Raw genomic sequence first — 20,156 nt, 5'->3', positions numbered from 1 at the left:
TCGCGGCCCGGGAGCCACATGTGGCCCGCCAGGTCCTATTTTGAGGCCTTCGGTATGTTTATCATAATCACTAAAGTAAAATAAAACAGTTTCTTGATCATTTGTCTCTTTAGCTATAAATGACAATATTATTATTAAGACTTAGCCAAAAGGAAAGATTTATAAACTACAAAGAATTTTATCTCATGCAAAATTGTCATTTCTTTAATAAGAAATTAACTATTTTTCCTGAGGCCCTCCAAGTACCTATAAATCAAAAATGTGGCCCTGCAAAGGGTTTGAGTTTGAGACCACTGCTCTAGTCTGAGCACATCTCCAGTAATTATGAAACCAGAAATACCCTGTCACTTAGAAATAAACATCTCTTCTGACAGTTCCTAACTAGAGCACAGGTATTCCATATCATAAAACTATAGTAAGCTTTTCTTATCCAAATATAAAAAACAGCAAAACTATCAGATTGGAAGGAATGATCCTTAGTGTTCTGGGAGCTGACCAGTGGAAACTGATGGTAAGCAAATTCCTGTTGTATTACACTTCCCAAGTCATAGGTATTTCTACAGGGTGGCAGGTGTCACCTCAAAATGATTGCCTTACTGACCGAACCAGAACTAGCACCCTTAAACTGCATGCTATAATCCAGCTTCTTACCTCTCCCCTACTCAAATCTTCCATGTCCCACCCTAAATCTGGCATTTCTTCCTCTCTATCCTCCCCCCCTCAAATTGGCATCTTTCACTCTTTCAAACCCCCTCCCTTACCCTATCTTAGAACTTGTTTTTCCTTTAGAGGTCACCAGAAGTGGTAGAGCCACATATGCTGCCTTCCCTCTGCTGCTGCGTCCTGACTTTGCATAAACAGATGTTGTATCAGAGAGAGTGGGACACAGCAGGTGGGTTCTAAGATAACTGAGGGTGGGGGAGGGGATTTGAAAGAGAAGGGGAGCTGCCAAATTGAAAGTGGGTGAAGGTGGGGGAAGGAGCATTGAGAGAGGAGGAGATGATGGATTGTAGTGTGCAGCTTACAGGTGCTGGTTCTGGTCAGGATGGCACAGCAAATATTTTGAGGTAGCACTTGCAAATCCATGCCACCCTGTAGCGACGGCTATGGAATGGGAAACTGCATACAGCAGACTGTAAAACAAGAAAGGGGCTGGATGCTAGAACAGTTGAGTGGCAGGAAAGTAGCTGGTGCTGGTGAGGGAATGGGGGTCAGTGGAAGGTAGATGTCATGGAAGTGGTGAATATGAAGATGTCTGTTGTGTTTGCCACTTCTCTGCTTATCAGCCATGTAATCATATATTCTATTTGGACTCCTGAGTAGTATGTATATTTAAACAGGGTCTGATGCCAGAGAAGAGAATATCTACTTGCTTGATGTGTGTTTCTGCTCTGCTCAGCAACTGCATGTTGTTTTAATATCAGGCATTCCCTGTATTAATAGTAACATAGTAGATGACGGCAGATAAAGACCCGAATGGTCCATCCAGTCTGCCCAACTTAATCAATTTAAATTTTTAATTTTTTCTTCTTAGCTATTTCTGGGCAAGAATCCAAAGCTCTACCCGGTAATGTGCTTGGGTTCCTACTGCCGAAATCTCTGTTAAAACCTACTCCAGCCCAACTGCACCCTCCCAGCCATTGAAGCCCTCCCCAGCCTATCCTCCACCAAATGGCCATATGCAGACACAGACCGGGCAAGTCTGCCCAGTTCTGACCTTAGTTCAATTTTTAATATTATTTTCTGATTCTAGATCCTCTGTGTTCATCCCACGCTTCTTTGAACTCAGTCACAGTTTTACTCTCCACCACCTCTCTCGGGAGCGCATTCCAGGCATCCACCACACTCTCCGTAAAGTAGAATTTCCTAACATTGCCTTTGAATCTACCACCCCTCAACCTCAAAATTATGTCCTCTGGTTTTACCATTTTCCTTTCTCTGGAAAAGATTATATTCTACGTTAATACCCTTCAAGTATTTGAACATCTGAATCATATTTCCCCTGTCTCTCCTTTCCTCTAGGGTATACATATTCAGGGCTTCCAGTCTCTCCTCATACGTCTTCTGGCGCAAGCCTCCTATCATTTTCGTCGCCCTCCTCTGGACTGCTTCAAGTCTTCTTACGTCCTTCGCCAGATACGGTCTCCAAAACTGAACACAATACTCCAAGTGGGGCCTTACCAATGACCTGTATAGGGGCATCAACACCTTCTTCCTTCTACTTTAACCAGAACTTCACCTGTAACCAGAACCAGCCTCTCTTTATACAGCCCAGCATCCTTCTGGCAGCAGCCACTGCCTTGTCACACTGTTTTTTCGCCTTTAGATCTTTGGACACTATCACCCCAAGATCCCTCTCCCCGTCCGTGCATATCAGCTTCTCACCCAGCATATACGGTTCCTTCCGATTATTAATCCCCAAATGCATTACTCTGCATTTCTTTACATTGAATTTTAGTTGCCAGACATTAGACCATTCCTCTAACTTTTGCAGATCCTTTTTCATATTTTCCATTCCCTCTTCGGTGTCTACTCTGTTACAAATCTTGGTATCACCTGCAAAAAGGCATACTTTTCCTTTTAACCCTTCAGCAATGTCACTCACAAACATATTGAACAGGACTGGCCCCAGCACCGAACCCTGATGGACTCCACTACTCACCTTTCCTTCCTCCGAGCGACTTCCATTAACCACCACCCTCTGGCATCTGTCCGACAGCCAGTTTCTAACCCAGTTCACCACTTTGGGTCCTAACTTCAGCCCTTCAAGTTTGTTCAACAGCCTCCTATGAGGAACTGTATCAAAGACTTTGCTGAAATCTAAGTAAATTACATCTAGCCTATGTTCTCGATCCAGCTCTCTGGTCACCCAATCAAAAAATTCAATCAGGTTTGTTTGGCACGATTTACCTTTTGTAAAGCCATGTTGCCTCGGATCCTGTAACCCATTAGATTCAAGGAAGTACACTATCCTTTCTTTCAGCAACACTTCCATTATTTTTCCAACAACTGAAGTGGGCTCACCGGCCTGTAGTTTCCTGCTTCATCCTTGTGACCACTTTTATGAATAGGGACCACATCCGCTCTCATCCAATCCCCAGGAATCACTCCCGTCTCCAGAGATTTGTTGAACAAGTCTTTAATAGGACTCACCAGAACCTCTCTGAGCTCCCTTAGTATCCTGGGATGGATCCCATCTGGTCCCATTGCTTTGTCCACCTTCAGTTTTTCAAGTTGCTCATAAACACTCTCCTCTGTGAACGGCGCAGAATCTACTCCATTTTCTCGTGTAACTTTGCCAGACAATCTCAGTCCTTCTCCAGGATTTTCTTCTGTGAACACAGAACAGAAGTATTTGTTTAACACATTTGCTTTTTCCTCATCACTCTCCATATATCGGTTCCCAGCATCTTTTAGTTTAGCAATTCCATTTTTCATCTTCCTCCTTTCACTAATATATCTGAAAAAAATTTTGTCTCCCTTTTTTACATTTTTAGCCATTTGTTCTTCCGCCTGTGCTTTCGCCAGACGTATCTCTCTCTTGGCTCCTTTCTGCACTCCTCTTCTTGGGTTTTTTTTATATTTCACGAACGCCAACTCTTTCGCCTTAATTTTCTCCGCCACTAGTTTGGAGAACCATATCGGCTTCCTTTTTCTCTTGTTTTTATTGATTTTCTTTGCATAAAGGTCCGTAGCCATTTTTATCGCTCCTTTCAGCTTAGACCACTGTCTTTCCACTTCTCTTATGTCCTCCCATCCTAACAGCTCTTTCTTCAGGCACTCTCTCATTGCATTAAAGTCCGTACATTTGAAATCTAGGACTTTAAGTAACTTGCGGACGCTCTCCACTTTAGCCATTATATCAAACCAAACCGTTTGATGATCGCTACTTCCCAGGTGAGCACCCACTCGAACATTAGAGATACTCTCTCCATTTGTGAGGACCAGATCCAGTATTGCTTTTTCCCTTGTGGGTTCCATCACCATTTGTCTGAGCAGAGCCTCTTGAAAGGCATTCACAATCTCCCTACTTCTTTCCGATTCCGCAGACGGAACATTCCAGTCCGCATCTGGCAGGTTGAAATCTCCCAACAGCAGAACCTCCTCTTTCCTTCCAAACTTTTGGATATCCACAATCAGATCCTTATCAATTTGCTGCGATTGAGTTGGAGGTCTGTAGACTACACCCACGTAGATAGAAGTTCCATCTTCTCTTTTCAGAGCGATCCATATCGCTACTTCCTCTCCCCAGGTCCCTTGCATTTCGGTCGCTTGGATATTGATCTTTACATAGAGAGCTACTCCTCCACCTTTTTGACCATCTCTGTCCTTCCTAAAATGATTATATCCCGGTATGTTTGCATCGGATTCACTGAACCATGTCGCTGTGATAGCGACAATATCTAGATCTGCCTCTAACATCAGGGCTTGCAGATCATGAACTTTGCTGCTTAGACTGCGAGCATTTGTGGTACCGGAGGGGGGGGGGTATTCGCTTCATTGATGCACCCTTATTTCCACCCACTTTTTTTTGGGAAAAAGTGCATCTTATGGAGCGAAAAATACGGTACTTCTGAATATCCTTTATGCATTAATACTGCATGGTCAATAGCCATGCCATAAGTCCAAAGCTTTATGGATTTTCCATGGAAACTGGTCCCTGACTGAGAAGATCCAGATGCACTGGCTGTTTGATGTTTCTGTCTCTTTGGAGATAAACTAGATACGAGTACTATGGCTGACATGGCCAATCTGAAGCCACTAGTACCACCAGCCCCGGACGGTTGCGAATGATCCAACCTACCATGGGCCACAAGGGAAATACATACAGCAGTCCTGTCTCCGGCCATGGTTGAACTAACATGTCCAACCCAGCAATTCCGGGTTTGAATTTTCGGCTGTAGAAGTGAGTCCATCTTTGGTTTTTTTTTATTCATTTATAACCCGCTTTTTTTTTTTTTTTTTTTAGCGGTTCACAATAAAACATACAAAATAATTAAAATACAAACACATCTGATACACCTTTACATATCAGCAAATCAGCAACCAGCGCTTACACTGTTATAAAGAACTCAATTTCCTTGTTGTCCCTTTGGTTAAACAGTTGCCGAAAACCCAGCACCATTGGATAAAGCTTGTCAATAATCTTAGCCATTCACAGGGACCTTTTGGTGATTCCTAGTGGTCCCTAACCAGCTTGGTGATGTCTAGATGCGCGGGAAAGAACATGGTCGGAGCCACAGAGCTGCTCATAACTGAGCACTGGGCTGAGGAAGCTGGATGGACTTCCAGGTTTAATTCTTGCAGTGAGGTAGAAATAATCCCTGAAAGGGCAGAGGCTCAGAACAGCCAACGCACTGTGGGGTTATCCCCCTGATCCAGGGCTGCCATTACCTCTTGACCGCCATTCTCAAAAAAGAAACTTCATCCTGGGACAAAAGTGCCATGGAACTGGACTTTCCATTCTCCCAGTTTATAACAGACTGAACCTCCTGGTCCAGGTCTGTATCTTTCATCTGGCCTTGGTGCATGTTGAGGGGAGTTCCCCTGCATCACTGCCATTGGTGTGCTGCAAACAGGCGCTGAGGACCTTGGCAGTTCAAATAGGCATTTCACATAAGGCTCACAAATTCTGGCGTGAAGCTCCTCCTGTTTAGCAGACACACAACTGTGCTTGGCCAAACCACCTTCTGAGGGGCCTGGAAAGGGTCTCATCCCCTGGGAAGGCACCTTCTGTGGATCCCCAGCCCTGGAGGCCTCAGAGGAAGCTGAGCCCAAGGCTCCCAGCCACCTCTGTGAGTTCTGTCGCACGAGGGGACAAGGATGCTCCCCAGCCAGTCATTCAATGCAAACCTGCCATGATACAGGGGTAACAAAGACCAATGAATCCATCCCTGCCAATTTTAAGCAAAATCAAGGGATTTTGAGGCAGATGGAGGCTTTAGAAAAAAGATAGTTTAAAATCCAAGTTGGTCACCGCCAGTAAAATCGGAGACTTCCCTGAAAATCAAAACATGCAGAGAAAGGAGTTTTAGAGGTGGGGGATCTAGGCTCTGGCTGAAGAAACCTTCAAAAATTACTTTTGTAGGACCCCTCCCCTCCAATTTTCCCCATAGGTTAAATAGCCTTACTCACTGTACCATATGGTGCCTGCCTGCCTGCCTCAGCACAGGATTTAAGCTGGAATAAATGGAGAACTCTGCCTCACTGATTCACCGGACAAACTCGGTCTTCTGGCTGCCAGTCGGACCAAAGTCAGATTGAGCCTCAACCCCTGGAAAACCTCGCTGCAAAGGTGGGGAGGACCACACAACCAGCCCAATGTTAGTTCCAGCCAAGCCAGGAAGGAGCCAAACAGCTTGCAATCAATCTCCTGAGTAAATCAGGGATGCGAGCAGCTACGCAGGGGTCAGCCTCTGAGCTCAAAAAATATAAAAGCAGGCTATCTAGCTTGATGTCCCCAAGGACTGATCCTGCTAGCAGCAGATCTCTGCCACGCAGGTCTGTGTCTTCTCCCAGCTAGAGCTCCCACCAAGAGGGAACCTCTGGGCACTGAGCTTCCACACAAACAATGAGAAACAATACCCGAAAATAATAAAGCTGCAGAGCAGATTAGAAGCACTTCTGAGCAACTTGCTTGCAGAAAACAAACTGAGGGGGCAGGAGCAGCTCCCTGTGAAAGAGAGAGAGTTGAAAATAAGATTGACAGTTTTCTGCAAGCAACTTGCGAGTTGAGATACAGAACCCTATCATTTCAGGACCACTAGACACATTGCACTAGAAAAAAAAATTATGTTTGTAAACTACCATGAACAATTCAGCCTTTAGCATGGCTGAGGACCTCAGTAGGATTAAAACTGCCGCTATAATCATGCACTGTACAGACACCTTCCTACCTGTTTCTTCTTTAAAGATCAAATTAATCCAGAGCTTATTCAGCTGATAAAACTTAGTAATTAAGTGTGACTCAGACATCCCATTCCCAGTGGCATGAATCACTGACGACTAAAAAGCACCCACCACCTTCTGCAGTAATCTGAAAAGGTTATGTCCCTGGGCACACTAAAATCAAAGCTGGAAAAACAGTAACAAGCAAAATTTGCCAGTCCCAACAGCCCTTATTCACAATTTAGAGAACCCTGAATCCTCTCTCATAAGGCAAAATCTGGCCAAGGCAACATCAGGTTTTCAAAATGGTATCCAAGGAGGGAGAGGGTAGCTCTGATAAGTAGTCTTTCTTTGTGAAGCCACACTATTAGAAACCTCAACCACTATTTTGACTGGCATCAATTGTATGTGTACCCCTGAGACAGCTTCACCAATCCTGTGGGCAATTTAAACCATGGAGACTTTTTTTAAATGATCATCCACTTCAGCAACTAACATCACTAGAACTGCCTGCAATATATCCTTCTCTATCAGAGACTAACAGATGACTGGGAAGAACTAAAGGAAATGGAGGAGACCCCTACAGAGCAAATGGCATGGAAGTATCTCCCCTGGCAGCTGGTCTACTAAACTCCACAAGAGAAGGCACCCTTGTAGAGTATAACAAAGCAAGAATACAGCATATCTAGCCCCTTCCCTTGATGTTTCCACAACCCCTTTAATCTTAATCTCACCATTAAGCCGTAAGCTTTTCCAGTACTTGAGGTGTGCATGGATCGTGTTGCTAATGGACTGTAGTGCACTGGGTTGGGGAGATTTCAGCTTTGCCAGTACTGGAGGGGCCTCTCCCAGCAGGGTGCGTGTGCACATAGACATTGACTCAGAGATAGAGGTCAGGTTATAACCACCCTGGAGTGTGGAAGGCAAGGAAAGAAAAGAAAACAGTGAAATATATCAGTATGATGAAACTAATCAACATTGATGCTAGTTATCATGAGTGAAAGGGAACAACAGAAGACAAATGATGTTGAGGCACAAAAGAGGAAAAGACATGGGGAAGGGGTAGTCCAACCATGGGGACAGAGAAGAACAAAGATATGGCCTGGTTGTGGCCTGTAGACAAAGTTGGACAATGAGTAAGACACACAACTGTGTGTTTTCGGTGGAATCCAAAAATTTATGCTTTGCCTGTTTCTTTCCCACCCTCCCTATTGAACAGGAATTGCCTTCCCCCCTGCAGGTGTCCTCCTGGGGTCTATCTTCCAATCCCTGGTAATCTATGAATATAGACAGGACAGGAAGTGATCCACAGTTGCTCCTACCCATGCTGGCTCTGATTCAAAAATGGCTATCACAATCTCTAATGGCACTCGCAAGACTGCCAGATGTCATCACAGCAGCCATTTTGACAGTAGAGTTGACATGGGCAAGAGTAACTAGGGATCACTCCTGCCCCAACTACAGTACTAGAATATGAGGAATTGTATGGTAGTCTGGTGGTGGTCAGTTACTCTTTGTATTCATTTTTTCTGTGTGTAATGCAATTGCAAATATTGCAATTATGATCATGCATTGTAGTTTTTATGGTAGAGTTTTCCACATAAATGCTTTTGATACAAAAGTTTAGCAGGAATTTAAGTCTGTAAAGCTGGAATAAGCACCTTAGAAATTAGGCTCTCTATGGAGATATTGTATCAGCTGTCACTCCAAATGTGGCACAAAGTAAACATTTGTGACAACACTACCCTCCCAATATTCAGCAATACTTAGCCAGCCAGGAATGGCTCCCGACTGGCTAAGTACTGATTAGTCAGCTATCCGCCAATATTTAGTAGGAGATAGTTGGCTGTCTCCCAGCTGAATATCTGGATCACCAGCTAGTCAGTCACTGCCAAATTCAGTAGCTGGCTGGCTAAGGTACAAAGCCAGATAGACCCACCAAAGATCTAGGTCTATCTTTGGCCATTAGGCCTTAGCCACCAGCCACCAGCTAAGTCCATAGCAGTGAACTTTAAACTGGAAATTCAATGCTGATGGCCGCATATGGCCCTGGCATTGAATTTCCAGGATCGCTGCAGCCTGGAGAAGGTAGCCGGGCTGCCTCTTAAGGGCTAAATATTGGGTCTTAAGGCTTTTAGTTTCAATTTTTATTAGCTGAGGTCCATGTGTGCTGAGGCTATTTTGCTTAAAAGTAAAATATGGTCTTTAATTATTTAAATTATTATATATATTCTGGCTAGGATACTATTTGAGTCATTCTAAATAATTTCCAGGCTCAGTTGGGTATGATGAAGATCAAGCATTTTAAAGCAGTGGTGTGCAGAAGCCAGATTCTATGTAAAAGGAACCTGCAGTAACTGTTTCCAAGCACAAGTATGGGTCAGCTTATAATATTAGTAAGGAAATATTACAATAAAATTAAATTTATGTATTAGAAAAAAAAAATTGAGAAATGTATTGCCCTCGATAGTAATTTTTCAGAGCACATAGTCCTTGCATTCAGTAACATCAATGTGCTCTTTTTCTGGATTGTGCATCGGGTTGGTGTAACATCCATAGTGTCTGGACTCTTTTACCTTATTTTAGCAGGAATTACATCACGCTTATCTTTATGGTTCAACATTTTTTATTAACATCTCAGTAGTATAACAATAAAGAAAGTATACTATTACAACTCTTGTCAATGTTTTTATATAATTGAATTACATCCCTCCTCCTACCTCTAAATTCAAGTTAATTTTATTATGAATATGACAAAAATTAGAGTTAAAAAATAAAAAAGGAGCCCCTGCAGCCTGGACTCTTATGGTCTTTCAACAGGCTAATCAGTTAGTCTCAATGATCCATCTACTACTCCCCTTCCATATTAAACCTCCCCACTGCCCTTACCCTTTGCTCTATTTAACAACTTCCAGTATAAAAGAGCAGTAACCTCCTATCACAATTACAGGGAGTATACCACTACGAGCCCTTGTAGATAAAGACTGTATATGGTTCCCAAATTTGAAGAAAATGCTTCCTACATTTAAGTGTAAGTTTAGATCTAAGCTCCAATAACAGAACACGGAGGCGATTCTGCCAAGGCAGTTAATAAATAAAAAGATTTCTGCAAAAAAGAGAGGGCTGAGATTCCATGATTATCTGATTTCTAAAACTATAAAAATATTTGGAGTCACATAGACACCCATTTATCCATGGTTGAACACACGAACTTAGTGGCAAAGAAGTGCTTTTTTGCACTATGGAAATTAAAGACCATTAAAAAATATTTTGACCTTTTATCTTTAAGATTATTGGTACAGTCATTGGTTCTATCTATATTGGACTACTGTACTATCATTTACTTGGGTGTACTTAAAAAAACTGAGAGAAAATTAAAACTAGTAAAGAAAGCACAGTTACTTACCATAACAGTTGTTATCCAGGGACAGCAGGCAGATATTCTCACACATGGGTGATGTCACCGACGGAGCTCCACAGCGGACAGCCTCGAAAGCAAACTTGCTTGAAGATCTCGAGCTTTCGAGTGCTGCACCGCGCATGCGCGCGTGCCTTCCCGCCCAACTAGGGGGCGCATCTCCTGTGAGGATCCTGAGTTCAGATACCTAGCCAAGAAGCCAACCAGGGGAGGTGGGAGGGTTGTGAGAATATCTGCCTGCTGTCCCTGGATAACAACTGTTACGGTAAGTAACTGTGCTTTATCCCAGGACAAGCAGGCAGCATATTCTCACACATGGGTGACCTCCAAGCTAAGCCAAAACGGAAGGAGGGAAGTTGGCAATTTAAGAAAAAAGATTTTGCAAAACAGATTGGCCAAAATGGCTATCCCTCCTGGATAAAGTATCCAGACAGTAATGAGAGGTGAAAGTATGAACCGAGGACCAAGTGGCAGCCTTGCAGATTTCCTCAATAGGAGTTGATCTGAGGAAAGCCACAGATGCCGCCATAGCTCGAACTTTGTGGCTCATCACTCGACCCTGCAGAGGAAGACCAGCCTGAGCATAGCAGAAAGAGATGCAAGCAGCCATCCAGTTGGAGATGGTACGCTTCGAAATAGGGCGTCCCAACCTATTTGGATCAAAAGAGAGGAAGAGTTGAGGAGATGTTCTGTGAGGTTGAGTGCGTTGGAGATAGAAAGCCAAGGCATGTTTGCAGTCCAAAGTATGAAGTGCCGCCTCTCCAGGATGAGAATGAGGCTTTGGAAAAAATACTGGCAGAACAATAAATTGGTTGATATGAAATTCTGAAACAACTTTAGGTAGGAATTTTGGATAAGTACAGAGGACCACCTTATCATGGTGAAAGACCGTGAAAGGTGGGTCCGACATCAACGCTTGCAGCTCACTGACTCATCTGACAGAAGTGAGGGCAATCAAGAATACAGCTTTCCAAGTGAGATACTTGAGGTGAGCTTTGTCAAGTGGTTCAAAAGGAGGTTTCATCAGTTGAGCCAAAACAACATTAAGATCCCAAACCACAGGAGGTGGTTTAAGGGGCGGATGAAGATTAAAAAGCCCTTTCATAAAGCGGGAAACCGGAGGATGCACAGAGAGAGGTTTCCCGTCCAGAGGCTGATGAAAAGCAGCAATAGCACTGAGATGGACTCGAATAGATGTAGATTGAAGTCCAGATTGTGACAAGTTGAGGAGAGTCTATTATGTAGAGAGGTACCAAGCTGTCAAGTGGAGAGACTGCAGACTGGGATGAAGCAAGGACCCTTGACTCTGAGTGAGCAGAGAAGGAAAAACTGGCAGGAGTAGAGGCTCCCTGACGCTGAGTTGAAGTAGAAGGGAGTACCATGGTTGTCTGGGCCACCAAGGAGCTATCAGAATCATGGGGGCATGTTCCGACTTCTGCTTGACAAGAGTCTTGAGAATCAGAGGAAACGGAGGGAAGGCATAAAGAAACTGATTCCTCCAGTCCAGAAGAAAAGCATCCGCCTCGAGACGTTGAGGCGAGAAAATGCGGGAGCAAAACAGAGGCAGTTTGAAGTTGCTGGGCAATGCAAAAAGGTCTATCTGCGGGGTCCCCCACCGAGCAAATACTTGATGAAGCATGGGGGAATTGAGCATCCATTCGTGAGGTTGCAGTAGACGACTCAATTTGTCCGCCAGACAGTTCTGTAGACCCTGGATGTAGACAGTTCTGAGAAAGATGTTGTGAGAAACCGCTCACTGCCACAACCGGAGAGCTTCCTGACAAAGGGAGTGAGACCCAGTCCCTCCCTGCTTGTTGACATAATACATGGCCACTTGATTGTCTGTCTGAACAAGTACCACCTGGTCGTGAAGAAGATGATGAAAAGCCTTGAGAGCATGGAAAATCGCTCTGAGTTCCAACAGATTGATATGATACTGAAGATCTGCGGAAGTCCACAACCCTTGAGTACGGAGACCATCTACATGGGCTCCCCACGCGTAGGCGGACAAATCGGTTGTGAGAACTTTCTGATGAGGAAGATCGTGAAATCGCAAACCTCTGGAAAGACTGGAAGAGAGCATCCACCAGTGGAGAGAATTCCTCAATAAAGGAGTAACCACAATCCGGCGAGAAGGCGGGTCCAGGACTTGTTGCCATTAAGACGCCAGGGTCCACTGAGGGATGCAAAGGTGAAGTCTGGCAAAGGGGGGTCACATGAACCGTAGAAGCCATGTGACCGAGCAGAACCATCATCTGTCGGGCAGAGATGGTCGGAAGACAAGACACCTTCTGACAGAGCCGAAGGAGGGTCGTTTGGCGATTCAGCGGAAGGTATGCTCTCATGTTGACAGAATCCAGAGTCGCGCCAATAAACTGCAGAGACTGGGCTGGGATCAATTGAAATTTGGGAAAGTTGATATAGAACCCCAGACTTTGAAGAAATGTAATAGTCTGATGGGTCGCTGCTATAACCTCCGGAAGCGAAGGGGCCTTGATAAGCCAATCGTCGAGGTATGGAAATACCTGAAGGCCTCGAGAGCACAGCGCCGCAGCCACTACGACCAAACACTTGGTGAACACTCTGGGGGAGGCTGCCAAGCTGAAGGGAAGAACCCTGTATTGGAGTTGAAGATTCCCCACCTTGAATCTGAGATATTTGCGAAAATACGGATGAACAGGGATATGAGTATAAGCCTCTTTGAGATCCAGTGAGCACATCCAATCCCCCTGATCCATGAGGGAGTACAAGCTCGGTAACGAGAGCATGCAAAACTTCTCTTTGACCAGAAATTTGTTGAGAGCTCGAAGATCCAGAATGGGTCGCAAATCCCCCGTCTTCTTGGGCACCAGGAAGTACCTGGAATAGAACCCCAGATTGCGTTGGGAAGGAGGAATCTCCTCCACCGCTCGAAGGCGAAGAAGAGCCCGAGTCTCCTGAAGAAGAAGGGGGAGTTGCGAGGAACTGGAATGACATTCTCTTGGAGGGTGATCTGGGGGCACCTGAAGCAGGCGTAGAGAGTATCCCTCGCGGATGGTGGTCAGAACCCAGAGATCCGATGTGATACTTTCCCAAAGGGAAGAAAACAGGGAAAGGCGACCTCCAATGGGTAGAGGAGAATTTTGGTGTAGGGAGGATGGAATGCTCACAGCCGGAACGTCAAAAAGACGGAGCCGGTTTGGCAGCAGCAGGCACCTGAGGTTTCTGAGGACGCGGATGCTGTTGAGGACGGCGAGGAGGAGGTCTAGAAAATGCAGGAGTCATCTTCATGGGATAACGATGAGCTGGCTGTTTGTAAGCCCGAGCAGTGGAAAGCTTGGGTTTAGTCCTAAGCAGAAAAGCAAAAGAGCGCTCATGCTCGGAGAGTCGCTTGGTAGCAGCTTCAAAAAGTTTGTTCCCCTGACAGGGCAAGTTGGCCAGACGGTCCTGCAGATTAGGGTCCATGTCGACTATGCGGAGCCTGGCAAGACGACGCATGGCGACCGCAAAAGCCGATACCCTGGAGGAAAGCTCAAAAGCATCATAAGATGCCTGCAACATGAAAAGACGCAACTGTGAAAGGGTTTGAAGAATTTGTTTAAACTCCGAAAGGCGGGCTTTGGACAGGTCCGGATAGAAGGATGGCAGCATCTTCAGAAAATGATTGAAGTAGGATGTAAAAACATAATTGTAGTTTAAGATCCTATTAGCCATCATGGAATTTTGGTATAGTCTGCGGCCAAATTTGTCCATGGTTCGACCTTCCCTGCCGGGGGGAACAGTTGCAGAAATCTTAGATGGGTGAGCTTTCTTCAGGGAGGACTCAACGACCAAGGATTGGTGCGACAGCTGAGATTTTTCGAAGCCCTTACAGGGGACAGTGCGGTATCTAGACTCCAATTTAGAAGGGATAGCCGTGACCGAATAAGGGGTTTCCATATTTCTCATGAAAGTCTGCTTCAGGACCGGAGTCATGAGCAACCTCAAAGTCTCCTTGGGAGGGTGTGATAGTTCCATGTCTGCCATGTATTCTGGGTGTATCTGGAATCAGATTGCAAGTCCAAATGCAGAGCTTGGCCCATATCAAAAACAAACTTGGCGAACGAAGACGACTTTGAAGTCGAAGCATCCTCAGGAGAGGCAGAACGGGATCGAGGAGCCACTGAATAGGATGGTGAAGCCTCAAGGGAGTACTGAGACACCGGCTCCGACTCCAAGTGTACTGTAACTGAAGAAGCTCCACTCCCAGTCGAGGCTGTCCGCTGCGGGGCTCCGTCGGTGACGTAACCCATGTGTGAGAATATGCTGCCTGCTTGTCCTGGGATAATACGGCTGTCCGTTTAATATTTGGACTGAAAAAAAAGCAATCATGTCAGTCCCTACTATAGACTGCACTGGTTACCAATGGAGGCACGAATAATGTTTAAGTTCTCTTGCATTTGCTTTAAATCGGTTTGGGGAATAGCCCCTACCTATCTCTTACCTCATTTTGTGCTACACAGCCCTACTAGGATAACCAGAAATTGTAATTTATTTGCCTACCCAAGGATCACTGGTTGTAAATACAAGTCCTTTCTGGATAGAACATTCATGTTTCAAGCAAGTAAACAGCAATCTTGGTTAGGCAATTACATCAATGGATCCAGGTTGACCTATGGCGCTTTTCGGAAAGAAATTAAGACTGCATTGTCTGACAGATTTATTTCCTAAACAGAAGTCATACTAAATTTAATAATTCTATACTGACTATCCTTGAGAAATATGTTGTACTTTTACTATTTGTATTTTGTAAATCGCTGATTGTCCTGTTCTCTTCAGTGTAAACCGCCTAGAAGTCGTATGATTGTGGTGGTATAGAAGAATAAAGTTATTATTATTATTGTTAATATCATATTATAGGAAGCATTTGGTTGCAATTAATGCTGCTAAAGCTGGTGTAATTAGTTACTAAGGGCTCCTTTTACGAAAGCGCGTAAAGCCTTAACGCGCGGAATAGCACGCGCTAAAATGCCACTAGCGGTTACCACTTCCTCTTGAGCAGGTGGTAGTTTTTCAGCTAGTACGCGCTAATCTGGTGCGTGTGCTAAAAACGCTAGTGTACCTTCGTAAAAGGAGCCCTAAGTTTAGAAGGCAGCTACTTTTTCATATGAGTGATACGGATGATGGATAATTCTGGTCTTTAAATAAATGGAGTCATTTAAAAATTGTAAGGTGTTTACTCAGGTTTCGTTTATCTACTATTAAATTTTGTTTACAGACCAAAACCCATTCAGTGTGACATATATACAATAAAAGGGGAAATCAGGAGGAGTGTAAATACTTTTTCACATCACTATATCTAATCAATTAAAAAAAAAGAAAAAAAAGAAAGAAGTTTACATATCATACTTGTGATTCAGGGTACTCACTGTCCAATTTTTCTGTCTGCTATTCACTAGTGTTGGACTAGGCCTTTATGTACTGTTCTTTCCTGGCTGTGATTCCAGACAGATTTCTAGGATTAATATTAGGTTTGCACAGAACATTCAAATTCAATTTGATTTGGCCTTGAATACATTATTCATATTTGGCAGAATAGCGATTTAAATTTGAAGACGACTAATAGTTTTTGTGAGCCCACTAAGGACAGAGAAGATACCTGCATATTATAAATGTAAACTCCTTTGATCGTACCTAATTTGTATTTGGCCGAAAATATTTTTCATCACTCGTATTTGGCTGACCTAGTAAAATATGCCATTTGGTATAGCTCTAACATACAGATCCCAGATGGCAGCTACAGAGAGCATACAAAAGTGCTTTTAACACGTGGTGAAATTGTTTCTCTCATATAGGGCTTCTGGAGTAAATGTTTTGATTCAAAGACATTATTACAAGCTTTATTGTGACCTTTTAGGTTTGCATTATTGGGCTTCCAAAAACGCCTCATATTTTCTCCTACTGGCTGAACAATAGACAAAGCCACCTTTAGACTGAGGGGAGGAGCTTGGTGAAATAATGAAATGTGTGGATCCAGATACAACTCTCACTCCACCTCCCTTGTTCTCTCCCTCTCGGCAGCATTGGAAGACCCACAAAAGCAAAAGAAAAGCATCGTCAGCTATGCTACTGTTTCTCCAGCCTTCTCACGCTGACCAGTTCCCATGAGCTAATGAGAGACAGGAATGCAGCAGCAACTGTCTCTGGAAGCACTTCCTCTCTTTTTTGTGCCATTGGGGTCATAGGCCCTTTTACTAAGGTGCGCTAAGCATTTTAGAGTGCGTTTAGCGCATGCTAAAATCAACGTGTGCGCTAACCACTAACGCGTCCATAGGATAACATGCATGCATTAGCGTTTAGCACGTGATTAGTGTGCGCTAATATTTATCACACTCTAATAAGCATAGCGCACCTTAGTAAAAAAGGGGGATAATGTTCTAGCCCTCCTGTAACAGGCCAAAAAGAGAAAGGCACAGCTAAGCTTTGGTGGCAGGGTCGTGCAACTCTCCTGTATTTCCTTTCTTCCAACTCTCCTATGCTAAAGACAGCTCTACCCCCTTTTTCCTCCAGCTTACCTTTAGGATGAAGCAGATATCTATGTGAGCTTGGTGCAACCACAACAACCTAGAACAGGCTCTGATGATAAAAAGATCTGTACTCTACAATAAATGTGCTACATGGAAAAGGTTTAAGATACTCAATACATATATACACTGCTCTACAGAAATCAATAAGAGGGTATATGACGTTAAAGTCACTCCCTACTAAACCAACTACAACTTTCCACTTTGAACAGTAAGAGGACTCATTCTTTTTGTTTTTCTTTCTCAGAGTTTCTTTTCTCAACTCTTCAGCAACTGAGATGCCTGCTTTATTGTCTGCAATATCAGTGCTTATGAGCTTTGAATGTTTAAGTATGGATGAAAAGCAGAGAGAACAGAGGCACAAGTTAAACCTGTAAGGACAGGCTAGAGACAGGAGATAAAATAGTAAAAAGAATAAAGACAAGAAAAAGTAAAAAATACCTCAAGCACTAAGACAACACGACCACCTGCCAATCCTAGTAGAAGGTGGGTCATGTGAGCATAGCCTTCAGGAGTCACCAGACATCCACCCAGCGGGTCGCCCCGGGCTGCATCAAAACCAGCCGACACCACAACTAGTTCTGGGTTAAACTGCAGAGAGAGAGAGAAAAAAAAGAATGTCAGTGGTTCACACTAGCTCGATTGCCCAGTTCTTCTCATTTTTCTTAAATTTTTATTGCAGTCTTGTGAAAACAAGGATACTGTTTCTTCTCTGTTAAGCTCACCTCATATGCCAGGGGCATGACCAGTCGCTGAAATGCTGCCAGATATTCGGGGTCACCCATTCTACTGCCATTCCATGCCACGTTCACATTAAAGCCCTGTCCTTCACCATACCCAACCTTATCATAATTGGCATCCTCTGAGTTTGGGAAGAAAGTGCCATGGTCATACCGATGCAGGGAGACGTATAGTACACTGTGCAGGAGAGAGATGATAAATGTAGAAAATGATGGAAAAACGCATGTACATGCAACCACATACACGTGTGTACAGAGGGCTGGATTTGCTTTTTCCTCATTCTGTGCCTATGGAATAAAATGTTTACTGACTCGGCTCCACTGAATTCCTTCCACTGAATTACTATACACACAGAACTTACTAGGCAGTTAGAAAAAGGTTCTCTCAAGCAATGGATCTTCTTTCAACTTTCTCCTCAGCTGTGGGAACTATACAACACCCAGGCAAACAGATATACTGCCACAGAAACCCCCACTCATATACACTGCTATTCTAGTAACTAGTCTCTTTGTTAAGTTTGTCCATATTTACTACATAAAGCCACAAATGTAAAGGCAGTGAAAGTCAATAGGTTCTGAGAGTGGTATTCTGGGGACCTCTATCATAAGGGGATCTCTGAATGTGGTGATTCCCTGGACTTTCCTGCCAAACCAAAAGACATTGTTTTCTTCTAATCCAGTCTGAGTTCATTTTAGGAGTTGGTTGGGGGGTTATCAGAGTGGTTTTCTGGTTTGATTTCACTTGTGTGACTATTATAATTATTTATTACACTTTTTGCACAATTTCTATTCAGGCACACGTGAGATATCCGATGATGGTGTGCTGGCAGGGGTTTGTTTAGCATTTGCCTTGCTGTTCAAAGTGCAGGAGGGTCTCCTCACTTCGATGACCTCTCACACTGAGGATATCCTGTTTCACAAAAAAATTTTTATTTATTAAATATTCTATTTATTGTCTTGTGTTCACACAATTCTTTAATCTCCAGAATACCACTTTCAGAATCTATTGACTTACACTTCCTTTATGTTTGTGGCTTTTTGTAAGTTCCTCTGGATGTTTCTCTCTGGAGTCTTTTTGTGTTGCATATTTACTACATAGCATACATTTCTTTTATATCATAATAATATAAGATTGAAGAGACCCATTTAACTTTCTCCCTTCCTCCCACTAAGGGAGTTTATCAGAAATGGGACTAGATATAAACAAATGAAGCACCTGAACAATATACAGCACTCTTTGGGGTGTGATAAATAGTCATTTTAACTTTTAGCTTTATGACGTTTTGGGAGATAAAGAAAACTTAAAACAGACTTAAAACAGATTGTATGATAATGAAGATTTTCGTATGAAATATCTCCTTTTTTTGTTTGTTTCACCTCTTCTGAGAGACAGAGAATTCTTCAAATCTAGACTAATACTAAGGCAGAAGGCAGACGAAGTCACAGGGGGGCTTCAGAACCACTAAACACATCTACAAGAAAGAAGATTACTGAGGTAAGAACCTCCTTCTTTCTAGTGCAATGTATCTAGTGGTCCTGAAAAGATAGTGGTCCCCAGATTCTAGGGCTGCGCCCGCCTTTAAGACAAAGGCTTTGAAAGTGGCATCCTTTCCAGCTGCTGTGTCCATCCTATATATCCTGGTGAAGGCATATAGGGTAGACCATGTAGATGCTCTACAAATCTCCTCAGGCGCTATACCCCTAGACTGCTGTATTTCATCTGTATTTTATGTACTTGCCCAGTTGTTGTGAACCGCCTAGAACTCTTTTGGAATGGCGGTATATGAGAATAAATTATTATCAGTCTCCACCCAAGAGGCAGCAACCCCTCTAGTGGAGTGTGCTTTCAATGTGATTTCTGGTTGTTTACCGTAGCCAACATATGCGGAGGGAAAGGCCATTTTAATCTATCTGGAAATCAAGGCTTTAGATACCAGCTTCCCTTTCTTGGAATGACTGGTCAGAACAAAAAGGTGAAATTCATACTTTGATACACCGAAGAAGAATTCACTTCACATCCAGCAAATGCAACGCTTTATCAATTTCTTAGATCACGTAGGATGAAAAACGGACAAACTTCCTGATTGATGTGAAAGGCAGAGACTACTTTTGATAAGGATGGAACGGTGCGTAAGGAGAGTCCTGCTTCTGTAATCCTAAGGAATGGCTCCCTGCAGGAAAGAGCTTGTAACATGGAAACCTGTATCGCCGATATCACCACCAGGAACACATTCTTGAAGGGAAGCCTCCCTCAAGGGCTCATATGGAGGTATACTGAGACCCTGCAACATGATGTTAATATTCCAAGAAGTGAAAGGGGAATGCACCGGAGGGTGTAACTGCAGAGACCTTTTAATAAACTGGCCAACATCTGGGTGAAAGGTCAAGGAGACTCTTTTCCACTGAGCTTGGAAACAGGAAAGGTCTGCCAACTACACTTTCAGAGAACCTACTTGACAGCCCCTTTTGAAGTTCTTCCTGCAAGAAGTCCAGAACTATCAAAATAGGAACTTGAAAGGGCTCTACATCCTTCACTGCAAACCAGTGCTGAAAGAACTTCCAGGCCTT

The 20,156-nt window shown here is 43.7% G+C and overlaps 1 protein-coding gene across 6 annotated transcripts in view; it reads right to left on the bottom strand.

Moving 5' to 3' along the window:
* The window catches only part of HDAC6 (histone deacetylase 6), a 155,903-nt gene that overhangs the window by 12,916 nt on the left and 122,831 nt on the right, over window positions 1–20,156 (bottom strand). For all 6 annotated transcript variants that reach the window (XM_033923827.1, XM_033923844.1, XM_033923853.1 and 3 more), the window contains 3 exons: window positions 17,574–17,766; window positions 17,290–17,439; window positions 7,623–7,797 (listed from right to left, as the gene is read on the bottom strand). In XM_033923827.1, the coding sequence (XP_033779718.1) occupies window positions 7,623–7,797; window positions 17,290–17,439; window positions 17,574–17,766 (518 nt within the window). The remainder of the gene's footprint in view (window positions 1–7,622; window positions 7,798–17,289; window positions 17,440–17,573; window positions 17,767–20,156) is intronic.

This window comes from Geotrypetes seraphini, chromosome 1 (genome assembly GCF_902459505.1).
Source record: "Geotrypetes seraphini chromosome 1, aGeoSer1.1, whole genome shotgun sequence".
Lineage (NCBI taxonomy): Eukaryota > Metazoa > Chordata > Amphibia > Gymnophiona > Dermophiidae > Geotrypetes > Geotrypetes seraphini.
The sequence above is the reverse complement of the archived record's forward strand: the minus strand, read 5'-3'. Positions and strand labels throughout refer to the sequence as shown.